The sequence below is a fragment of the Aquarana catesbeiana genome, linkage group LG05 (genome assembly GCF_042186555.1).
Source record: "Aquarana catesbeiana isolate 2022-GZ linkage group LG05, ASM4218655v1, whole genome shotgun sequence".
NCBI classification, from domain to species: Eukaryota; Metazoa; Chordata; class Amphibia; order Anura; family Ranidae; genus Aquarana; species Aquarana catesbeiana.
The window spans coordinates 47,815,214-47,834,660 of NC_133328.1; the positions used below are offsets into that span (position 1 = coordinate 47,815,214).

A 19,447-nucleotide genomic window follows, 5' to 3' on the forward strand; every position below is an offset into this window, starting at 1 on the left:
ATATTTACCTTCAATGGCTCCCACTACCTCCAAGTGCAGGGGGTGGCGATGGGGACTTGCTGTGCCCCATCGTACGCCAACCTGTACTTGGGGGAGTGGGAGCAAATGTTTTTGGAGGATGAGGCCCTATCAATGTAAACAGACCACATCTTGGGGTGGTACCGATACATTGATGATATTTTTATCATCTGGGATGGACCACTAGAAACGCTTGAACGGTGTCTCTCGAGGATGAACAGAAACTATTTCAACCTTAGTTTCACAATGTCTCACAACCAGCATAGTATTGCGTTTCTTGATGTGGCGATATATATAAGGGTGAGGGTGGATCCCTTCTTAGCAAACTGTATAGGAAGCCCACATCTGGAAACGCAATCCTACATGCTACGAGTTTTCATCCCAAACCACTTCTAGACTCCATACCATATAGCCAATTTCTCAGGACAAGGCGAAATTGTACCGACGATGCCATCTTTAAGATGGAGGCGGATCAATTGCACGATCGATTGCTTCTAAGAGGTTACTTGCATGCTTCTCTTAAGAGATCCTGTCAGCAGACATGCTCGCAACCAAGAGAAAAACTCCTGTATTTCAAAAAACCAATAGATGAGAGTAACCCCCTTTAGAATAATCACCAGATACACAAACCAACAGCAGCAAGTGAAAAATATTGTGGAGAAATACTGGCACATGTTAACGATGGATCCCTCTTTGGGACCTTTTGTGACAGAAAAACCATTATTCACTTTTAGAAGAGCAACATCTGTGAGGGACCAAGTTGTCAGCAGTGAATTCAAAGGGGAAAATGCAAAAGAGCACTGCAAATACAAGGGAACCTACATGTGTGGGTCATGCCACTATTGTAGATTCATGCTCACCACAAAAAATCCAATCTTACGAATGGTCAGATTTTTCGGGCAAAACATTTTGCCAACTGTAAAACATTCGGAGTGGTTTATATGCTACTGTGTGACTATACATGCTTTTATGTCGGCAAGACCAAGCTGGAGTTCTGGAGAAGAGCCTACAGGCATGTCAGGAGCATGCAGCTGTGCGATCCAGATCTCCAGCTTGGCCACCACACAACAACTGTGCACAATGGCAGATTTCCAAAAATTACATTCCTTATTCTGGACTGTATCCACCCTAACTTCAGGGGTGGGGACTGGAATAAGTCCCTCCTCCAGCTTGAGGCACGTTGGATACATAGGCTAAAGGCAACACAACCACCTGGCTTGAACGGAGCAATTCCTCAAGGGTTTTTCCTCTGGAGGAATGGAAAAGTAATAACCTCTACTATAGCTAAAACACTGTTACGGACATTGGCCCACTCAAAAAAATGTCATTAACACATACATTTTCTTCTTCAAAAAACTCTGTTGGACGATATAGAAATACATACTATTGCTCTAGTCTATTTGGGGACTCTTCCATGCAGCTTTAGTTACATATATTTACCATTGCTGCAATGGTTTGACCCACCCCAAATTGTCACTCTTGTCGACTGGAGCATTTTTATGTAATCTTATAAATTATACTATATTCATATGTATTTATTCCTACACTATTCCTTCGTTGTGGCTGATACGCAGATACAGTCTCCCCTCCAAATTATGCGCTATGTTTTCTTGCCACACACCCATTCCTTTTCTGTTCATCCTGGGACTCCCTGTTAATCACAAATAAATGCTTCAGATGTTCCTCTGCTTGGGAGGGTCTCTTTCACTTCCCTCTCCCCCTGCCTGTTTTTTCTTTGGGTATGGGCATGTTCTGGCGACCGCCCGGCACTCAGAGCCGCAGATTCAGTTGAATCTATGGCGGCGCTGTATGGGTTTGTCTAGCGCTGTCCTCCATCTTGCTTCACCCAGTGGACATGCGCTGTCCACTGGTGAAGCTCTGCATGCCGCTGGGCGGAGTGGGCGTGGCCAGGCTCCAACGTGCATCTTTTCAGTCAGCGCGCCGGGGTTGGGCGGCACGCACACCGCTCGAGGGGCCGGATGCACGTAGCCCTGTTCTCCTCCCATCCCCTAAAGATCAGCTGTTTTTCCTTAATAGATGATTGGGGAGGAAGGAGTATTTATACTCACCTGTGGTGGCTCGCTCTCACATCCCTTTCATTGTTTGGCTGGATGTGGAGGCGAGAGGTCACGGACATGTGCCTTTTTTGAGGTAAAAAAACTCTGCCTTTTCCTTTTCAATAGCTATAGCTCTTGCCTTTTATTTAAGATCTATGACACATATCTGTAACATACTGCAGATTATTATGGATATAGGATTTATTTCCTCCCCCTTTTAAAATGATAGTTTCTATATATATCATCTTTTTCATACTATAATAATAATAATAATAATATATTAAAGAATGAACCTTGTATTAATGAGATATTTTTTATATATATAATATATATAATAATTACGACCTTGTCAATATAAAACCATTAAAAAAAACCTCTCATGGTTTTTTCAGCATTATCTTACTCAGTGTCTTAGACATAGTTTCTTTTATCCCAATCTAATCTCCTAATCCATTATAATGCTGATAATGCATGAGTCTTTTTCCTTTCCCTTTTTTTAGAAAATAATTTTACTCATCATTGCTATACAATTACTTCTTTCAGAGCTTTTGGTTACATGTTCCTTCTCCCATCTGCTCTGTGCAAGAACAATTCTATCCTCAACAGGTATTGAAAAATCTCCTTTAATTACAACCTTACTTATTATAGATTCCATTAATATCTGTTTTCTAGACTTTTCTGCCTATACTTTACAGGGCTTCTCTCTTTCCGACCCCAGTGTGTCTTCAGGCTCTCCCTACCCTTCTTTCAGACCATCCCTCCCACTGTGGAGGAGGGGGGTTTTTGGGCTGATGGTGGGGTCCCTCCCGGGCTTGACACCTATGAATATCTACACACACGTATGTGGGTCTCCAGGGAGTGAACTCAAAGGAGTCTGTACCCTCGCTTGTTTTTAAGACACAATTTTTGGAATGTTGACTACACTGCCACAATATCTGTAAGTGTCCTCTTTTTTTTGCTAAAAATGCTATACATCATGTAATATCATTTCCACTTGCTTATTTATTATTACTCTATTTTAGAATTATTGTTTCCTCTCGCTTACACCCCTGAAGAAGGAGGCAACTTAGCACTATGAAACGTGTTAGGCGCGAGAGACTATAAACTGTATTGTATATATATTTTCTATATGTGTAGCAGTGTATAAATTTACAGATATGCTCAAACATTCCTCGTTTTTATACATGAATGTTGTTTTTTGTTTACATATTTGTTAAGTAAAATTCTTGAAATTATTCATACGTTTTATTAAAATCTTCTGAAACAATACAGTGCTTCAAAGTCCACCACATAGGGGATCTTTTCTCGTTCTTGAATACAAATAAATGGGATGCCGGCAACACTTTTAACTAATTCAATACAGGGCATTTATACACCCTTCCTTCCCAGACCAATTTTTAGCTTTCAGCGCTCTCACACTTTGAATGCCAATTACTCAGTCATGCAACACTGTACCCATACAAAATTGTTATCATTTCTTTTATACAAATAGAGCTTTCTTTTGGTGGTATTTAATCGCCACTGGGTTTTTATTTTTTGCGACATAAGTGAAAAAAGAGCAAAAATTTTGAGAAAAAAAAAAAACACTTTTTTTTAGTTTCTGTGATAAAATTTTGCAAACAAGTCATTTTTGTTCATAAATTTGGCCCAAAATTTATACTGCTACATCTCTTTGGTAAAAATAACCCAAATTAGTGGATATTATTTAGTCTCTGTGAAATTTATAGAGTCTACAAGCTATGGTGCAAATCATTGAAAATTGATCACACCTGATGCACTGACGGCCTATCTCATTTCATGAGGCCCTGAAATGTCAGGAAAGTACAAATACCCCCCAAATCACCCCTTTTTTGAAAAGTAGACAGTCAAAGGTATTTAGTAAGAGGCATGGTGAGTTTTTTGAAGTTGTAATTTTTTTCCCACAATTCTTGGGAAAATGAAGATTCTTTTTTTTTTTCTTCACAAAATTGTCATAATAATAAGTTATTTCTCACACACAGCATATGCATACTTCCAATTACACCCCAAAATACATTCTGCTACTCCTCCCGGGTATGGCAATAGCACATGTGTATGACTTTTACACAGCCTGGCCACACAGAGAGGTCCAACATGCAGGGAGCACCTTCAGGGGTTCCAGGAGCATAAATTACACCTCTAATTTCCTAACGACCTATTACATTTGTGAAGGCCCTGGAGCACCAGGACAGTGGAATTACCCAAAAAATGACCCCATTTTGGAAAGCAAACACCCCAACGTCTATTCTATGAGGCATAATGAGTCTTTTGAATGGTTCATTTTTTTTCCACAAGTCTTCGGAAAACGTGGAAAGAGAATTAAAATGTATTTTTTTTTTTTTTACACAAAGTGGTCATTTTATAAGATATTTCTAACTCAAAGCATGTATATAGCAAAAATTACACCCCTAAACACATTCTGCAACTCCTACTGAGTATGGCGATACCACATGTGTGAGACTTTTACACAGCCTGGCCGCATACAGAGGCCCAAATGCAGGGAGCATCGTCAGGCGTTCTTAGAGCATAAATGACATCTCTAATTTCCTAATGACCTATTACACTTTTGAAGGCCCTGGAGCACCAGGACAGTGGAATTACCCACAAAATTCCTCCATTTTGGAAAACAAACACCCCAACATATATTCTATGAGGCATTATGAGTCTTTTGAACGGTTAATTTTTTTTACACAAGTCTTCAGAAAACGTGGAAAGAAAATTAAAATCTTTTTTTTTTACATAAAGTTGTCAATTTATAAGATATTTCTAAGACATAGCATGTATATAGCAAAAATTACACCCCAAAACACATTCTGCTACTCGTCCTGAGTATGGCGATACCAAATGTGTGAGACTTTTACACAACCTGGCCACATACAGAGGCCCGACATTGAAGTAGTACCTTCAGGTGTTCTACGAGCATAAATTACACATCTCATTTCATTATCACACTTCTGAAGGTCCTTGAGCACCAGGACAGTGGAATTACTCACAAAATGACCCTATTTTGGAAAGCAAACACCCCAATATATATTCTATGAGGCATGGGCTGCAGATAGGTACTCGGGTTCTCTGATGGGCTGCAGATAGGTACTCAGGTACTCTGATGGGCTGGAGACAGGTACTCGGGTACTCTGATGGGCTGGAGACAGGTACTCGGTTACTCTGATGGGCTGGTGACAGGTACTCGGGTACTCTGATGGGCTGGAGACAGGTACTCGGGTACTCTGATGGCCTGGTGACAGGTACTCGGGTACTCTGATGGGTGGTGACAGGTACTCAGATGGGCAGTGACAGGTACTCAGATGGGCTGAGTACTCAGGTACTCAGATGGGCTGTGACAGGTACTCAGATACTCGAGTACTCAGATGAACTGCAACATGTACTTTGATGGGTGGTGACAGGTATTTTGATGGCTGTGACAGGTACTTTGATGGCTGTGACAGGTACTTTGGCTGGTGACAGGTCCTCTTTATTGGGGGGGGCAATCAGTGTGGTTGGTGTGCACTGTAAGCGGTAACAAGATGTTACCTCAATCTCCTTCTCACACACGATCGGTGTGTGAGGAGGAGAACCCGGTAACATCTCGTTACCGCGGTTTGTTGACATTCTGGGACTGGCTGTGATTGGACACAGCCGGTCATGTGGTAAAGAGCCAATTTCATCGGGGTTGGGCTGTGTCAGAGTGCCTAGGGGCGGGCACAAGCACCGTGCACGTGGGCAATACATGTGACCAGCTGTGATTGGACACAGCTGGCCACCTGGTAAAGAGCCATTTTTTATTGGCTCTTTACATGGATCTGGGATGGGCTGTGTCCGAGGGACACACCTCATCCCCAATCGCCGTGCTGCGGGCCCCCGGAGGCATGCAGGAGCGGCGGGAAGCCGAGGACGTCATATGACGACCGTCCAGGATGGAAGATCCCATCTGCGGACATCATATGACTATAGCCCGGTATTGAAGTAGTTAAAACAGTCTCACTGTTTTAAACAAGGCTAGGACTGTTTGATATGTTAAATACAGTTCTATAAGCAACACCTTATTTTCTGGCAGTGCCCCTCCCGAGACTAGACTCTGGACTGCATTGCCGGTTAGAAATCGTTCACCTGAACTTGCACGATTTCTAACCCGCATTCAGTGTGAACCTGGGCTCAATTCCAGACAGCAGCTGCAAAATAAAAAAAAAAAAAGATTTTGCCTTAGTAAAACCCGATATAAAAGACACCCTCGTGCAAGTAAAGCATGAGTCCTATATAATTTGCTGGTAAGACTACATCGCTAATATGGAGTACAGTTTTTGTAATCACACTATAAGTAAGACAAGATCTAGAGAGCATTTACAGTTTGGACACCAAATTAAATAGGTGTAAACTGTTTGCTAAATCACTGTACTAAAACCAAATTGAAACTGCCCTTGGTTCAGAATAAAAACACTTAAAGCGGAGTCCCACCCAAAAATGGAACTTCCGCTTTAAGTACTGGTGACCCCCTGACTTGCCACATTTGGCATGTCATTTTTTTGGGGGGGGGGAGCGGGTACCCAATTTTGACAGGCACCCAGCTTCCACTTCCTCCCTTGGCGCCACGTCGACGGAAGGAAGTTCACCTCTCGCCCCCTCCCTCCCTGCAATCTTCTGGGACAAGTCACAGGTCCCAAAAGTTTGCCCGGCCATTCACAACGCACAGCTCGTGCATGCGCAGTACGTGCCCGGCTGTAAAGCCACAGCCGGGCGCCAACGGTTAGAATGCCGGCACCGCGGACAGGACCAAGGCTTCATGCGCCCGCATCGCTGGACCGTGGAACAGGTGAGCGTCTGATTATTAAAAGTCAGCAGCTACACTTTTTGTAGCTGCTGACTTTTAAATGGGTGGATCATATCATATCAAATGTGTAAAATAAAACGCAATATAAATTATGTTGCTCTGTACCTTTAAATTTATAAATCAACTACTTTGAAATATGCGTAAATCATTTGCAAACACCACAAACAGTGCAAAATCATAAGCAATAAAAAATGGCACCATAAATTATAAATGATGATTAATTTCCCAGAATCAAAGACCTCCTGTGCTTTGATTAATTTAAATGAATTAATTTAATTGTCCCTGTACTGTTTTCACCTTTTTTTCTTCATTGAAAATAACATAAGAGGTTTACTGAATGGAGGAGCTGGGGTACCAGTGACCCTCTGTGATCTGGGTACTCCAGATGGAACGGTAACTCTCTTTGGCAGTTGTTCAGTGCCGACTGCACTGTATGTGGGGTGAGACACAGTCAGAGATGTACAAAATACTGCAGCCTCTACGCACGGGACACACTTCATTAGTTTGGATTTATTTTTTCAATGAACGTCAAAAAATAGTTTTTGGACAGAGCTCAACTTTCTGCATTACAGATATCACAGTCTTTCCGTTATTAATTTTCCCTACACCTATGAAAACAAAAACACTACTTGTTAAAAAAAGACGAAAAAATACAAAAACAAAAATATGTTATTTTTGTTTTTGTATTTTTTCTTGTCTTTTTTTTTGACAAGTAATATTTTAACTGTTCAGATATATGATCACTATTTGACACAGATCATCATTCATAAACTGTATGTTCTCCACTAGATGTGGGGATGGAGAGTGGCAGAGGAGTTGCAATGTGTTGTTTGTGCTGAGTGACTTGTTCTCGTGTCTGCGTTCTTCTTGCTCACAGCGGTGATCTCAGCACTGCACACTGATAGGAATACTCCTGACTCACAGACAGTATCTGGCCCCCCTTGTGACGCAGGACCGTAGGAGGAGCGTCAATATAAAAATTGTCTAGGCTGTCCTACTCCTCACCTGTCATCCTCCGATCAGAAGACTGCAAAGGTCTGCACAAGTCAGTCTATCATCTCTCTCCTTCAGTATTCTCTGCACAATCCTCTCCGATGTTACATACGTATTGTATTAACTTTGTCAAACATTTTTTATATTTTAGGTCATACTGCGTACACTGTAGGTAAGTCAACTTTATTGGTGATCATTAATGTTAATACATTTTTAGTATATGTATACCACTCTGTAAATGTTTTCTTTTTCCATAATATTTTATTTTTAATTAATAATATATATTATATAATTATATAATATATATTAATAATTAAGTTTTTATTGCTGTCTGTGTCTGCTGGGTGGATTTCCTCTCTTTATTTGATCTGGAGACCCTTGGCAAGTGAGGTGAAGTCCAAAATTGTAGAGTTGTCACCAGAACAAGAGGCGAGGGTAAATGTTCCAATGGAGACACTAATTCAAGTGACAACTGCCTAAGGCAGGGGTCTTCAAACAATGAACCTCCAGTTGTTCAGAAACTACAATTCTCATCATGCCTAGTCATGTCTGTAAATGTCAGTTTTACAATGCCTCATGGAACGTGTAGTTCTGCAACAGCTGGAGGGCCGTAGTTTGGAGATCCCTGGCCTAAGGCCTCATTGACATGGTATTTTTATCAGAGCTGCAGCAAGACTCCAGTGTATTCCTGTTGCTAAATCCCCAGGTGGATTACTATTATTATTATACACAATATTTATAGCACCAACAGTTTATGCAGTGCTTTACAATGTAGAGGGGGGGCAACACAAATACGATACAGTTCAATACAGAAGGGACAGGAGGGCCCTGCTTGTAGAGCTTACTATCTAAACGGAGAGGGGTGGTGGGAGTACCAAAAGGTAATAGCGGCGGGGGATGATTTAAAGGGGATGGCTTGGGTATTTAGGTGGGTGTGGGATAGGCTTCCCTCAATAAGTGGGTTTTCAGGGATTTCCTAAAGGTGGACAGGGTAGGGGCTGATTGGACATACCGGGGCAGGGAGTTCCAGAGGATGGGAGAGGCTCTGGAGAAGTCCTGAAGGCGAGCATGGGAGAAGATAACAAGGAAGCTAGAGAGGAGGAGGTCCTGGGAGGAGAGGAGCGACGATTTTGGTGATATCTGTATATAAGGTTGGTGATGTAGATGGGGGCGATGTTGTGGATGGCCTTGTATGTTGTGGTTAGTATTTTGAATTTTATACGGTGGGGTAGGGGAAGCCAGTGAAGGGATTGGCAGAGAGGGGCAGCAGTCACGGATCGGTTAGTGAGGTATATTAGTCTAGTAGCAGCATTCATAATAGACTGAAGGGGGGGATTGCCTGTGCAAGGATAGGCCATTAAGGAGAGAGTTGCAGTAGTCAAGGCGGGAAATAACCAAGGCGTGAATAAGTTGCTTTGTGGTGTCATTAGTCAGGAAGGGTGGAATTCTGGAGATGTTGCGGAGGTTAAGGCGGCAGGATTTAGCCAGTGATTGGATGTGGGGGCTAAAGGAGAGGTCAAAATCAAGGATTACACCCAGCACCCTGGCATGTGTGGAGAGACCAATGATTGTGCCTTGATCTTAATGGTAAAGTCATGGGGAGGGGACCGGGAAGGAGGAAATATGACAAGCTTAGTTTTAGAAAGATTGAGTTGAGAAAGTGGTGTGACATCCATACCAATTTGTCGTTCAGTAAGTTTGTGACCCGTGAGGAGATCGAGGGGGTGAGTTAAGTGGAGATATAGATCTGGGTGTCATCCGTGTAGAGGTGGTATTGGAAGCAATGGGGGGGTTATCAACTGGCCCAGGAAAGAGGTATAGAGCGAGAATAGGAGAGGCCCAAGGACGGAGCTTTGGGGTACCCCAACAGAAAGAGGGAGTGGAGTGGAGGAGATGGAGTTGTAAGTGACACTGAAAATGCGCTGAGATAGGTAGGAGGAGAACCAGGATAAAGCAGAATCACGGAGGCCAAAGGAGTGGAGTTTGCTGAGGAGGAGCAGGTGGTCAACTGTGTGGTGAATGCAGATAATTTTAACCACTCAGCTTGTACAAAGCAATGATAGGCTGACAGCAGTTGCAGCTGTCCACAAGGATTTGTATGCAGATAGTTATGTCTACTCAACTTGTACAAAGCAATGACATACTGATAGCAGTTGCAGATGTCCACTGGGGTTTGGATGGGGATAGTTGCCACAACTATCCGAATTCCAACTCCTGTGGACAGCTTCAACTGCTCTCAGCTGCAACTGTTGTTTCTCTGTAACAGCTGCAACTGCTGTCTTTCCACTCAGCCTGTACAAAGCAATGACAGGGTGACAGCAGTTGCAGCTGTCCACTGGTGTTTGGATGCAGATAGTTGTGCTCACTCAGCCTGTATAAAGCAATGACAGGCTGACAGCTGACACTGTCCATGGGTGTTCAGGTGTAATCACACATAGAGCAATTACCAACAGTTAGGGACAGATGATTGATCCTGGATGCAAGCTGTTTGCGTCCTGGGGCAATTATCTGTCCCTATTCACAGTTAATTGCTCCATGTGCAATTATATTATAACATCAGTGGGGAGCTGTGGACAGCTGCCGCTGCTGTCGGCTTGCCATTGCTTTGTACAGGCTGAGTTGTCACAACTATACGCATCCAAACCCCTGTGGGACAGATGCAGCTGTTGTCAGCCGCCTGTCATTGCTGTGTACAGGCTGAGTGAGCATGGCTAACCGCATCCAGCTGTACATCCAGTCGCAGGAATATGCTGAGTTCTTGCGCAGCTGTGAAAGGCCTACGAGGACGTCCCTACTTTGATGGGACAGAACAGAAAATTAAGGGAAATTTCTCGAGTGAGACCCAGAAAGGGGTTATAACCATTGGCTACTCTATCCAAAACTGGAAAGATAAGTTTTGCAAAAAAATGTAAAATACTGAAGGGAAATGTTGGATAGAGCAAGAGAGGGTTATAATGCCTGACATTTTTTTTTTTGCAATCTGTGCCCCATTGGGGAGATTTCCCTTCACTTCCTGTCACATAGGGAAAAAAGTCATGAGATGAAATCCCTCCAAGAATAGGAAATCCCTGGCTGTCACCAGAACTAGTGACCCCATTGGATTTCTCCTCTCTTTATGTTTTGGTGACAACCCAAAATTTGGGATTCTCTTTTAACTTTCATTTTCAGTGATAACAGATAAATAGGACCAATAGAGAGGGCGAATCTTTCTAAAAGGGACACAGACAGCAGTAAAAAACCTGACAGATGTTCTAATCCCTCTCTGCTTTATACAAAACGAAAAAAAAAAGTTTTATTTTAGTTACACTACCACTAAAGTGGACCTCCAATTTACATCCTGCTAATGCCTTTTTTTACCTGGCTCTTGTGCTAATTATTTCAAATTTCCTGAAATCTGAAAAAAAAAAAAAAAATTCACAATTGACATTCCTATGACCCTGTAGAACAGTGGTTCTCAACCTCTCTAGTGCCGTGACCCCTTGATAAAATTTCCCAAGTTGTGGGGACTCCTAACAGTAAAATTTTCATAGCGTGGGTTTTCAGCACCCAAAGCAAGACAAGTAATTTGCGCCTCTAACCCATGGACAGCGCTCCCTGAGTCCTTTCCACTCGTACAGTATTAAAACGCCTTATGGTACAATTTAGGATGTACCACTCTCTCTTTGTTCTCCTTTCTTTCCCTTTTATCTCTCTCTATCCTAATTTCTTGTCCCCCCATCCCTCTCTCTAGCCATTCTTCTTGTTCTTTATCTTATTCTTTCTCTCCCTTTTTATTTTCCTCTCCCTTCCATGTATTCTCTATTTTTTTTCCTTCTTTTACTCCTTGGGGGGGGGGCTGGGAAATGGGATGAGTGGCAGTGCTGGTGAGAAATTGGGATGAGTGGCAGTACCGGGGGGGGAGTCCTGATCAGCCGACTTAGGGGCTCTTGATCAGGGTCATCTGCTGATCTGAGAACTGTAGTGGGGACTTTTAATGGCAACTCTAATCACAGTGAGTGTTACTCACTGTGTCTCCGGCTTCACTGTGACTCCAGCTCTGTGGTGTCTCGCAGCAGTGGCACCTATGCCAAAATTAGGAGATAGGGTCTCCTCCAGCCCCTCCCACTTCACATTCCTCACCAGTCAGTTGACCTTTAGTCCCTGCCATGCCAAGAACTGATTAGGGGGCTGCAAAGAGGCTGAGTGGGCGGCCCCGGGCTCCAGGGACAGCCCTGCTGGGCGGCCGCGAAAAGGCTGGGAGAGCGGTGCGAGCTTCAGGAACGGCCCGGGATTTGGTGACCCCTGGCAAATCATCATTCGACCCCCAGGTTGAGAGCCACTGCTCTAGAACATATTGATAAGCTAAATAAGGCTTATGAAGCTAAATTAATTAAAACTGTGGTAAAAGAGCTTTCAGTCTAAAATTTTAAACGAAGACATCTTTAGAGAAATACTATTTGCTGTTATTCCTGATCCTCCCCTAAAATGCTATTTTGTTGGCAACAGGTTTGCAAATCTTGCTATGTAAACATTAGCATCTCCAAATGCCTAAAGTGTATGTGAAGCCAACTTTTTTTTTTTTACATTTTAGATAGAATAGGGTAAAGTCTGCAACCCCATTAGGTTAATTGCTCTGTGTCTATGCTGGGGAAATTCACTTTCTCTTTTTGTCCTGGTGACCATTGTCACAGTGACTAAAAGTAATGAGAAAGCCAAAAGTTTGAGTTGTCACTGGAATAGAACTAGAGGAAAAATCATCCAATGGGAACGCCTGTTGAGATTAAATAAAATACAAATAAGATAACATTTTCCTATGGGTGGACCCAATCATTCACTCCTCTCAAGGATCAAAGTATCGCACATGCAATGTTTTCTGAGAACGGAGGTGAAGCCACTCCTAAAAGGATGACCTGATATCTTCTGCCCTTCAGTCTCAGGGACATGTCCTCTATGTCCATTCTCTACCATTATGCATATATGAGTATTATTAGGAACCCTAAAGTGGCAATTTAATGAATGATTACAGAGCAAAACTAGAAAATTGTATTAATCAGTGTTCAACCACTATGGAATGTACATCAAGGAGATTGGGGAACAGTGGTGAATCACAATAAGAATCAAAGGTAGGATAGGACATTGTACTTATATTACAAAGCATTTAGTATTGGCAGATGGTATTCTGGGTCTCTTTGAGTGATCACTTCAAACATGAAGGACAGTAAATATAACTCTTCTCCCTCCGTCATCTTGTTGGCATTGAATTCTAGCAGGTAAACATCTTCAATACACGTACAAGGCTGTTCTCTTAATTGAATGTTTTTTTCTGTTTACAATAGTGAGATGCAGTTACATTGAACTTTCAGGATTAAAAGAGTTCTGAAAGTTTTCATGGACAAAAAGTCTGTCTAGAAGCCCTAATAATAAAATAAATGATATGGGTGTGTTATCAAAGTTATTTTGTAACCTGGGAAAAAATGCCAAAAAGATTGAGCTGCAAACCAGACACCATGATTTTAGCATATTTAGACTTATGAAACTGCATACCATTCTGCTTATTGTTGTGCAGAGAGAAGAATCTTTCCTCCAGCAGTTATCCTGGTGTCCCCAATAGGAGTGACACCAGTGTCATTCTTGTCTGCAGCAGGCAGGTATAGATTAGAGCCACCAGCAACTAGAGTTTCAGTAATCATTTTGATTACCCGGCAACGCCTGGCAAAACCTGGCAAGGTTTCAGCCGGCCTTGCACATTTATAGCAAAATTCAGTAAACCGGGCATTTTAATTAAATGCCTATCATCATCATGTGAAAAATTGGAACTACCTTATTCTACATTGAGAGATAAAAAGGAAGGAGCACAGCATAAATGTCTCCCCAGAGGCCTATCCTGAGCTGAAAATTGCCTGTATATGTATATGACAATATTCGCAAAGGAGACAAGTGATAGAAGTAGCATTGAACTGACAAGACCAAAGGGTCCTTAACTGAATTCAGGCAGGGGAGTGAAGATTAGTGAAAACACCAGTTACTCATGCCAACTCTGGAGTCCTTTGAAAGTATTTGAAATTACACCTGTAGAGGATTCATATTAATTCATGGTAGACGTAGGGCCTCAGTGGCTCCTCATGTGCATTGGTAAAAATTACATAATCACATTCAGTCTCCAAGTCTGGATCTTTGTGATCCTGCAACTGCATACCTTAAGTTATTTATTCAATTGTTAAAATTTGCAACATTCATATATTATGATTGTAACAATAAAGACAAGCATAGGTTAAAAAAAAAGGGAAAGAGAAATCCTGTCTGTCTCTACACTAGATTCTCTTTTGTTTTTTCATTTGGAACCACTTTTTCCAAAATCCCATTTTGTTACCCTTTCCTGTATTGTCCTCTAGGATTTTGATCCATAGTATCACTACAAGATTGAAAAATAACTACATCTTAGTGATTGTCATTTTCAAAGTAATATAAATCCAACCTGTTGTGTAGGCTGCTGGGACTTACACCAGAAACAAGTGCTATTATCAGCTTGAAAACTTGTTTTAATTTGTTGTTCATTGCTGTTCTTGCTTGCTTGTAGAAGCAATGGATTTGGCAACAAGTAATTGGTATCTCCAGTTTTTCGCCCTTCTGATGGTGACTTCAATATATGCTAGATCCATGTATAACAAAGAATCACAAAGACATCTAAACGCAGAAGGCCTTGGTGAAATTGACCACGAGTGCTGGGAGGCAGCATCCCGCAAGCTGGTGGAAATGAAGAAGCTTAGGGTCGCGGACACTATCATGGGCCTTTGGGACTTCATGGTCTATTTGAAGGAATCAGCAAACCCCAAACATAATGCTCTGTTTGATGGGTTAGCACAGGACTTCTGGGACATATATGTAGACTGCGTACTCTCCAGGTCTCATGGAATGGGCAGAAGACAACTGGCATCTCCAAATTTATCATTATACCTACACAAACCAGATAAAGGTAACTCCATCAGAGTGTCAAACCATCTGTATTTATGTGCTGATTACTGAAAGGCAAATTGCTCAAATACAATTGTTATGGGTTATTAAGGCAAAAGACTTTATAAGAAACATTTAGAATAATTTGGGGGTTCAACATTTTTTTACCAGAATTTTCTGTGCTGTATGGGGCTAGCCAAAGAATTGTGTCGGAGTGTCAAAACGTAACCAAAAGAATAATGTGATCCCTTTGAATCCTGACAATAGCATCACATGACAACTTTAAAATGGTACAAACCCAAGGTCAAAAATTAAATATACTGTAGATTACTAGTTATTAGGATGTGGTGAATGCATTTGTTTTCTTTTTTTCTCAGGCCAAGTAATGTTTTGCAAAAATTGAAATATACATGTTGATATTGTCAAAAATACAGAGTTCTTGTAAATTCTTTTTCTTTTTTTTACCTTCTCCCTATGTATTGGTGATTGGGGGGGGGGGGGGGGGTGTTTGTGATCCAAATCAGTAAAGCAGCTTATGCCCCTCAATAGACACAGTACAATGAACGAGTGTTGACACCCTCAACAAAAAGTATGTTGCTGGCAGGGTTACCAGGTGAAGATAAAGCCAAAAAAAGATTGATAAAAGCAAACTATTGCAGCCACAACATCTAAATACAGTTCTGTTTTTGGGCTAAGATGTGCTTTAAAAGGTAATTAGACATAAACTGGTTTATGTAAGTGATGTTTTTAAAGATTTCCAAGAATGCTAGATCCCTTGGGATGTACTGGGCATAATGATGCGCAGGTTATTTTTCCTAAAACCTGTGGTTCCACCACATTCCCACCCTCTGAGCTCCGCTCTGCAGAATTAGCTGGTGGGTCCATGTCAATAGAGAAGTTCCTCAAAACCACCAGGTTGGAGTGCAGCCATGACCACAGATTTCAGGACAAAGATCTCTGGATCTTGGGCACTGAGGTTAAATATAATGCACGTCATTAGACTTACATCACCTTGATCTAGATGACAATAATCCTAGAGCTTCTTTCATAATAAGTTTGACTAAGGATAAAGTTCAAGCCAGAACTCCTAACCTGAAATACACTATATCTTCAAAAGTATTGGGATACCTGCCTTTACAGGCACATGAACTTTAATGGCATCCCAGTCTTAGTCCGTAGGGTTCAATATTGAGTTGGTCCACCCTTTGCAGCTATAACAGCTTCAAATCTTCTGGGATGGCTGTCCACAAGGTTTAGGAGTGTGTCTATGGGAATGTTTGACCATTCTTCCAGAAGCACATTTGTCAGGTCTGGCACGGATGTTGGACGAGAAGGCCTGGCTCACAGCCTCCGCTCTAATTCATCCCAAAAGTGTTTTTTCGGGTTAAGGTCAGGACTCTGTGCAGTCCAGTCAAGTTCCTCCACCCCAGACTAGCTCATCCCCAAACTGTTCCCACAAAGTTGGAAGCATGAAATTGTCCAAAATGTCTTGGTATGCTGACGCCTTAAGAGTTCTCTTCACTGGAACTAAGGGGCCAAGCTCAACCCCTGAAAGACAACCCCACACCCTAATCCCCCCTCCACCAAATGATTTGGACCAGTGCACAAAGCAAGGTCCATATAGACATGGATGAGCGAGTTTGGGGTGGAGGAACTTGACTGGCCTGCACATCAACCTGATAAAACACCTTTGGGATGAATTGGAGCCGAGACTGGGAGCCAGGCATTTTCGTCCAACATCAGTGTCTGACCTGACAAATGCTCTTCTAGAAGAATGGTCAAACATTCCCATAGACACACTCCTAAACCTTGTGGACAGCTTTCCCAGAAGAGTGGAAGCTGTTATATTATATATAAGGGTGGGTCAACTCCACATTAAACCCACTCAATTTAGTGTACTTGTTCCAGGTCAGTGACTCAGAAAATATTAGTCATGGCAAGACATATTCTTTGGCTAGCAGATGTGCTATTCCTTTTAGTGAGATATCTGTCAGTCTTTAAGTGGGTAGACAGTTATAGTAAAATAGGTTGACTTTGATAAACTCCAGTCTTTTTTTTCATCTTTACTAGCAATGTTATTATATGTTCAACAGTGAGTGATCAGATATTTTTTATTTTATTTTGTGAGTGTTGGGAAGTACACTAACTAAAGCTATGTGGACTAAAAGTATGTGGACACTTCACCAGATGATTGAGTTCAGGTGTTTCTAGTGAAAGGTAATGGTAAGGCTAGAGCATACAAAAACATTTTAGATAATTCGAACTTCCAACATCGTAATAACTAAGACTCCATACACACTATTAGATTTTCTGCAGGTTTTTGTCTTCAGATTTACCAAAACCATGTAGTACAAGGGCCTGTCTTATTGCATACAAATTGAAACTCTTATGCCCGTACACACGGTCGGACATTTATCGGACATTCCGACAACAAAATCCATGGATTTTTTCCGACGGATGTTGGCTCAAACTTGTCTTGCATACACACGGTCACACAAAGTTGTCGGAAAATCCGATCGTTCTGAACGCAGTGACGTAAAACACGTACGTCGGGACTATAAATGGGGCAATAGCCAATAGATTTCGTCTCTTAATTTATTCTGAGCATGCGTGCCACTTTTCCCGTCAGATTTGTCTACACACGATCGGAATTTAAAGGATCGGATTTTGTTGTTGGAAAATTTTATAGCATGCTCTCAAACTTTGTGTGTCGGAAATTCCGATGGAGCCTACACATGGTCGGAATTTCCGACAACAAGCTCCGATCGCACATATTCCGTTGGAAAGTCCGACCGTTTGTACAAGGCATAAAGGTTTGACCTCATATTATATGGTTTTGGTAAATCCGAAGACAAAAATCTGCAGAAAATCTAATAGTGTGTATGGGGTCTTAGGCTCTTATAACCACCAGGGAGGGGTGGGCAATGCCATATTAATGCCCACTATCCTGAAATTGAATGTCCACCAAGCTCATAAATGTGTGATGGACAAAAATCTGCATTCCTTTTGGCCATATAATGTATTTAGTGAAATATAAATCTGTGTTTAATATGTATTAATTATTCTTTCCTTGTTCCATAGGAGTCACATTTATTAACCCCTGGATCTGATGCCTGATGCCAACTCTGAAATATAATTTTAGAGGGGATTTTGTATATCTGAAGCTCCAAGACTACGCACAATTCATATACATAATTATTGCCAAGGTGTGCAGTTCTTTTTGCATGAAACAGTGCTTTATACACCTATGCCTGCGTTATCATACGCATTGACGTGCCTTGTGGTACATGTGCCATTTATTTCTCATTGGTCCTCAAACAGCATCCACACAACCCCCAAAAAAAAAAAAAAAAAAAAAAAAAAACACAAACACACCTGACCCCTTTTTGCACATATATGCATTGTGAAACATTAAGGGATCAGGTGGGTTGTTGTTGCATACATGTGCATTAGGGGCCCATTAAAAATGAATGAATGGGAGCACCTCCAAAACACAATGTCTGAAGCTAGTAGTAGTATAAGAAAAATGTGTATCAAAAAAATGGCGCCTTGTGGGGACGAGAACATATAAACCAACAGCTGCCCCCTTTAATGTGAACAAATCACTAAACTGTATGAGATTATAAAATAAAGAATGAGGCACTATACATGTTCATAAAAAAACTGGCACAAAGAAAAATCTGCATCAAACTTAAATGTGCACATTAATGAAAAAATAAGCAAGCATAAAGTCCATAAGTGAATAAATCCCAAACACCAAGACGGAATACTCTGAGATAAAACTTCTAGATCTTCCACCACGAGTGCTCAGTATGAAGATGGCCACTCACCAGAGCTGTATGACCCCTTTTTTTACAGGATGGTCAAAAAATGCTTTACGAACACCAGATTGGTTCCACTAATGGCATAAATCCACTCCAATGGCCACTCAGGAAGGAGCTAGAATGTAAAAAATTACTCCACAGGAGACACGGATGAAAGTCTCATAGTGTAGTCATTTTTAATATAGTAAAAACAGCAGCAATGATAGGAGGATTTGTCATTTCGGGGTCCATATTTGATACCCCACACCCCATACCCCACACCAGGCTTTGCACCTTCGGAGCTAGCTTCATACTGAGCATTCGTGGCGGAAGATCTAGAAGTTTTATCTCGGAGTATTCCGTTTCGGTGTTGGGATTTATCCACTTATGGACTTTATGCTTGCTTATTTTTTCATTAATGTGCACATTTAAGTTTGATGCAGTGTTTTCTTTGTGCCAGTTTTTTTATGAACATGTATAGCGCCTCATTCTTTATTTTATAATCTCATATAGTATTTTAAGAAGTAGGAACCCTTTCGATAGTTTGACTTTTACAATTATTATACTGCAGAAATCAATAAAATAGCTTGTGGTGATAAATTCAGCTGATCCATGCGATAAAGATTTCTTTACCTTCTTGACCTATTCTATAGAACAACCCCCCACCCTAAATTAGTGCTTGCTTACATCAGGAGGACAGCCATAGTCTGCTCTGAGCAATGGCCTTGTTTAAAACCTTAAGCCAAATTCCTTTTCAATGCTGGCCTTGCCTGCACAGTGATCTCTCATAGATTTATGTAGGG

General features: G+C 41.5%; 1 protein-coding gene across 1 annotated transcript; it reads left to right on the forward strand.

Annotated features, from left to right (window-relative positions):
* Positions 1 to 7,941: 7,941 nt before the first annotated feature.
* FAM237B (family with sequence similarity 237 member B) lies at positions 7,942 to 18,028 on the forward strand. Its single transcript, XM_073632658.1, has 3 exons — positions 7,942 to 8,083; positions 14,468 to 14,863; positions 17,923 to 18,028. The coding sequence occupies exons 2-3, from the start codon at positions 14,473 to 14,475 to the stop codon at positions 17,949 to 17,951; spliced, it is 420 nt and encodes a 139-aa protein (XP_073488759.1). The 5' UTR covers positions 7,942 to 8,083; positions 14,468 to 14,472; the 3' UTR covers positions 17,952 to 18,028.
* The last annotated feature ends 1,419 nt before the right edge of the window (positions 18,029 to 19,447 follow it).

Bases quoted from the DNA above. Each gene is read 5' to 3' on its own strand.
- FAM237B (XM_073632658.1), top strand. From the start codon at position 14,473: ATGGATTTGGCAACAAGTAATTGGTATCTCCAGTTTTTCGCCCTTCTG. The intron at 14,864-17,922 runs GTAACTCCATCA...CTTGTTCCATAG, and splicing joins CCTACACAAACCAGATAAAG to GAGTCACATTTATTAACCCC.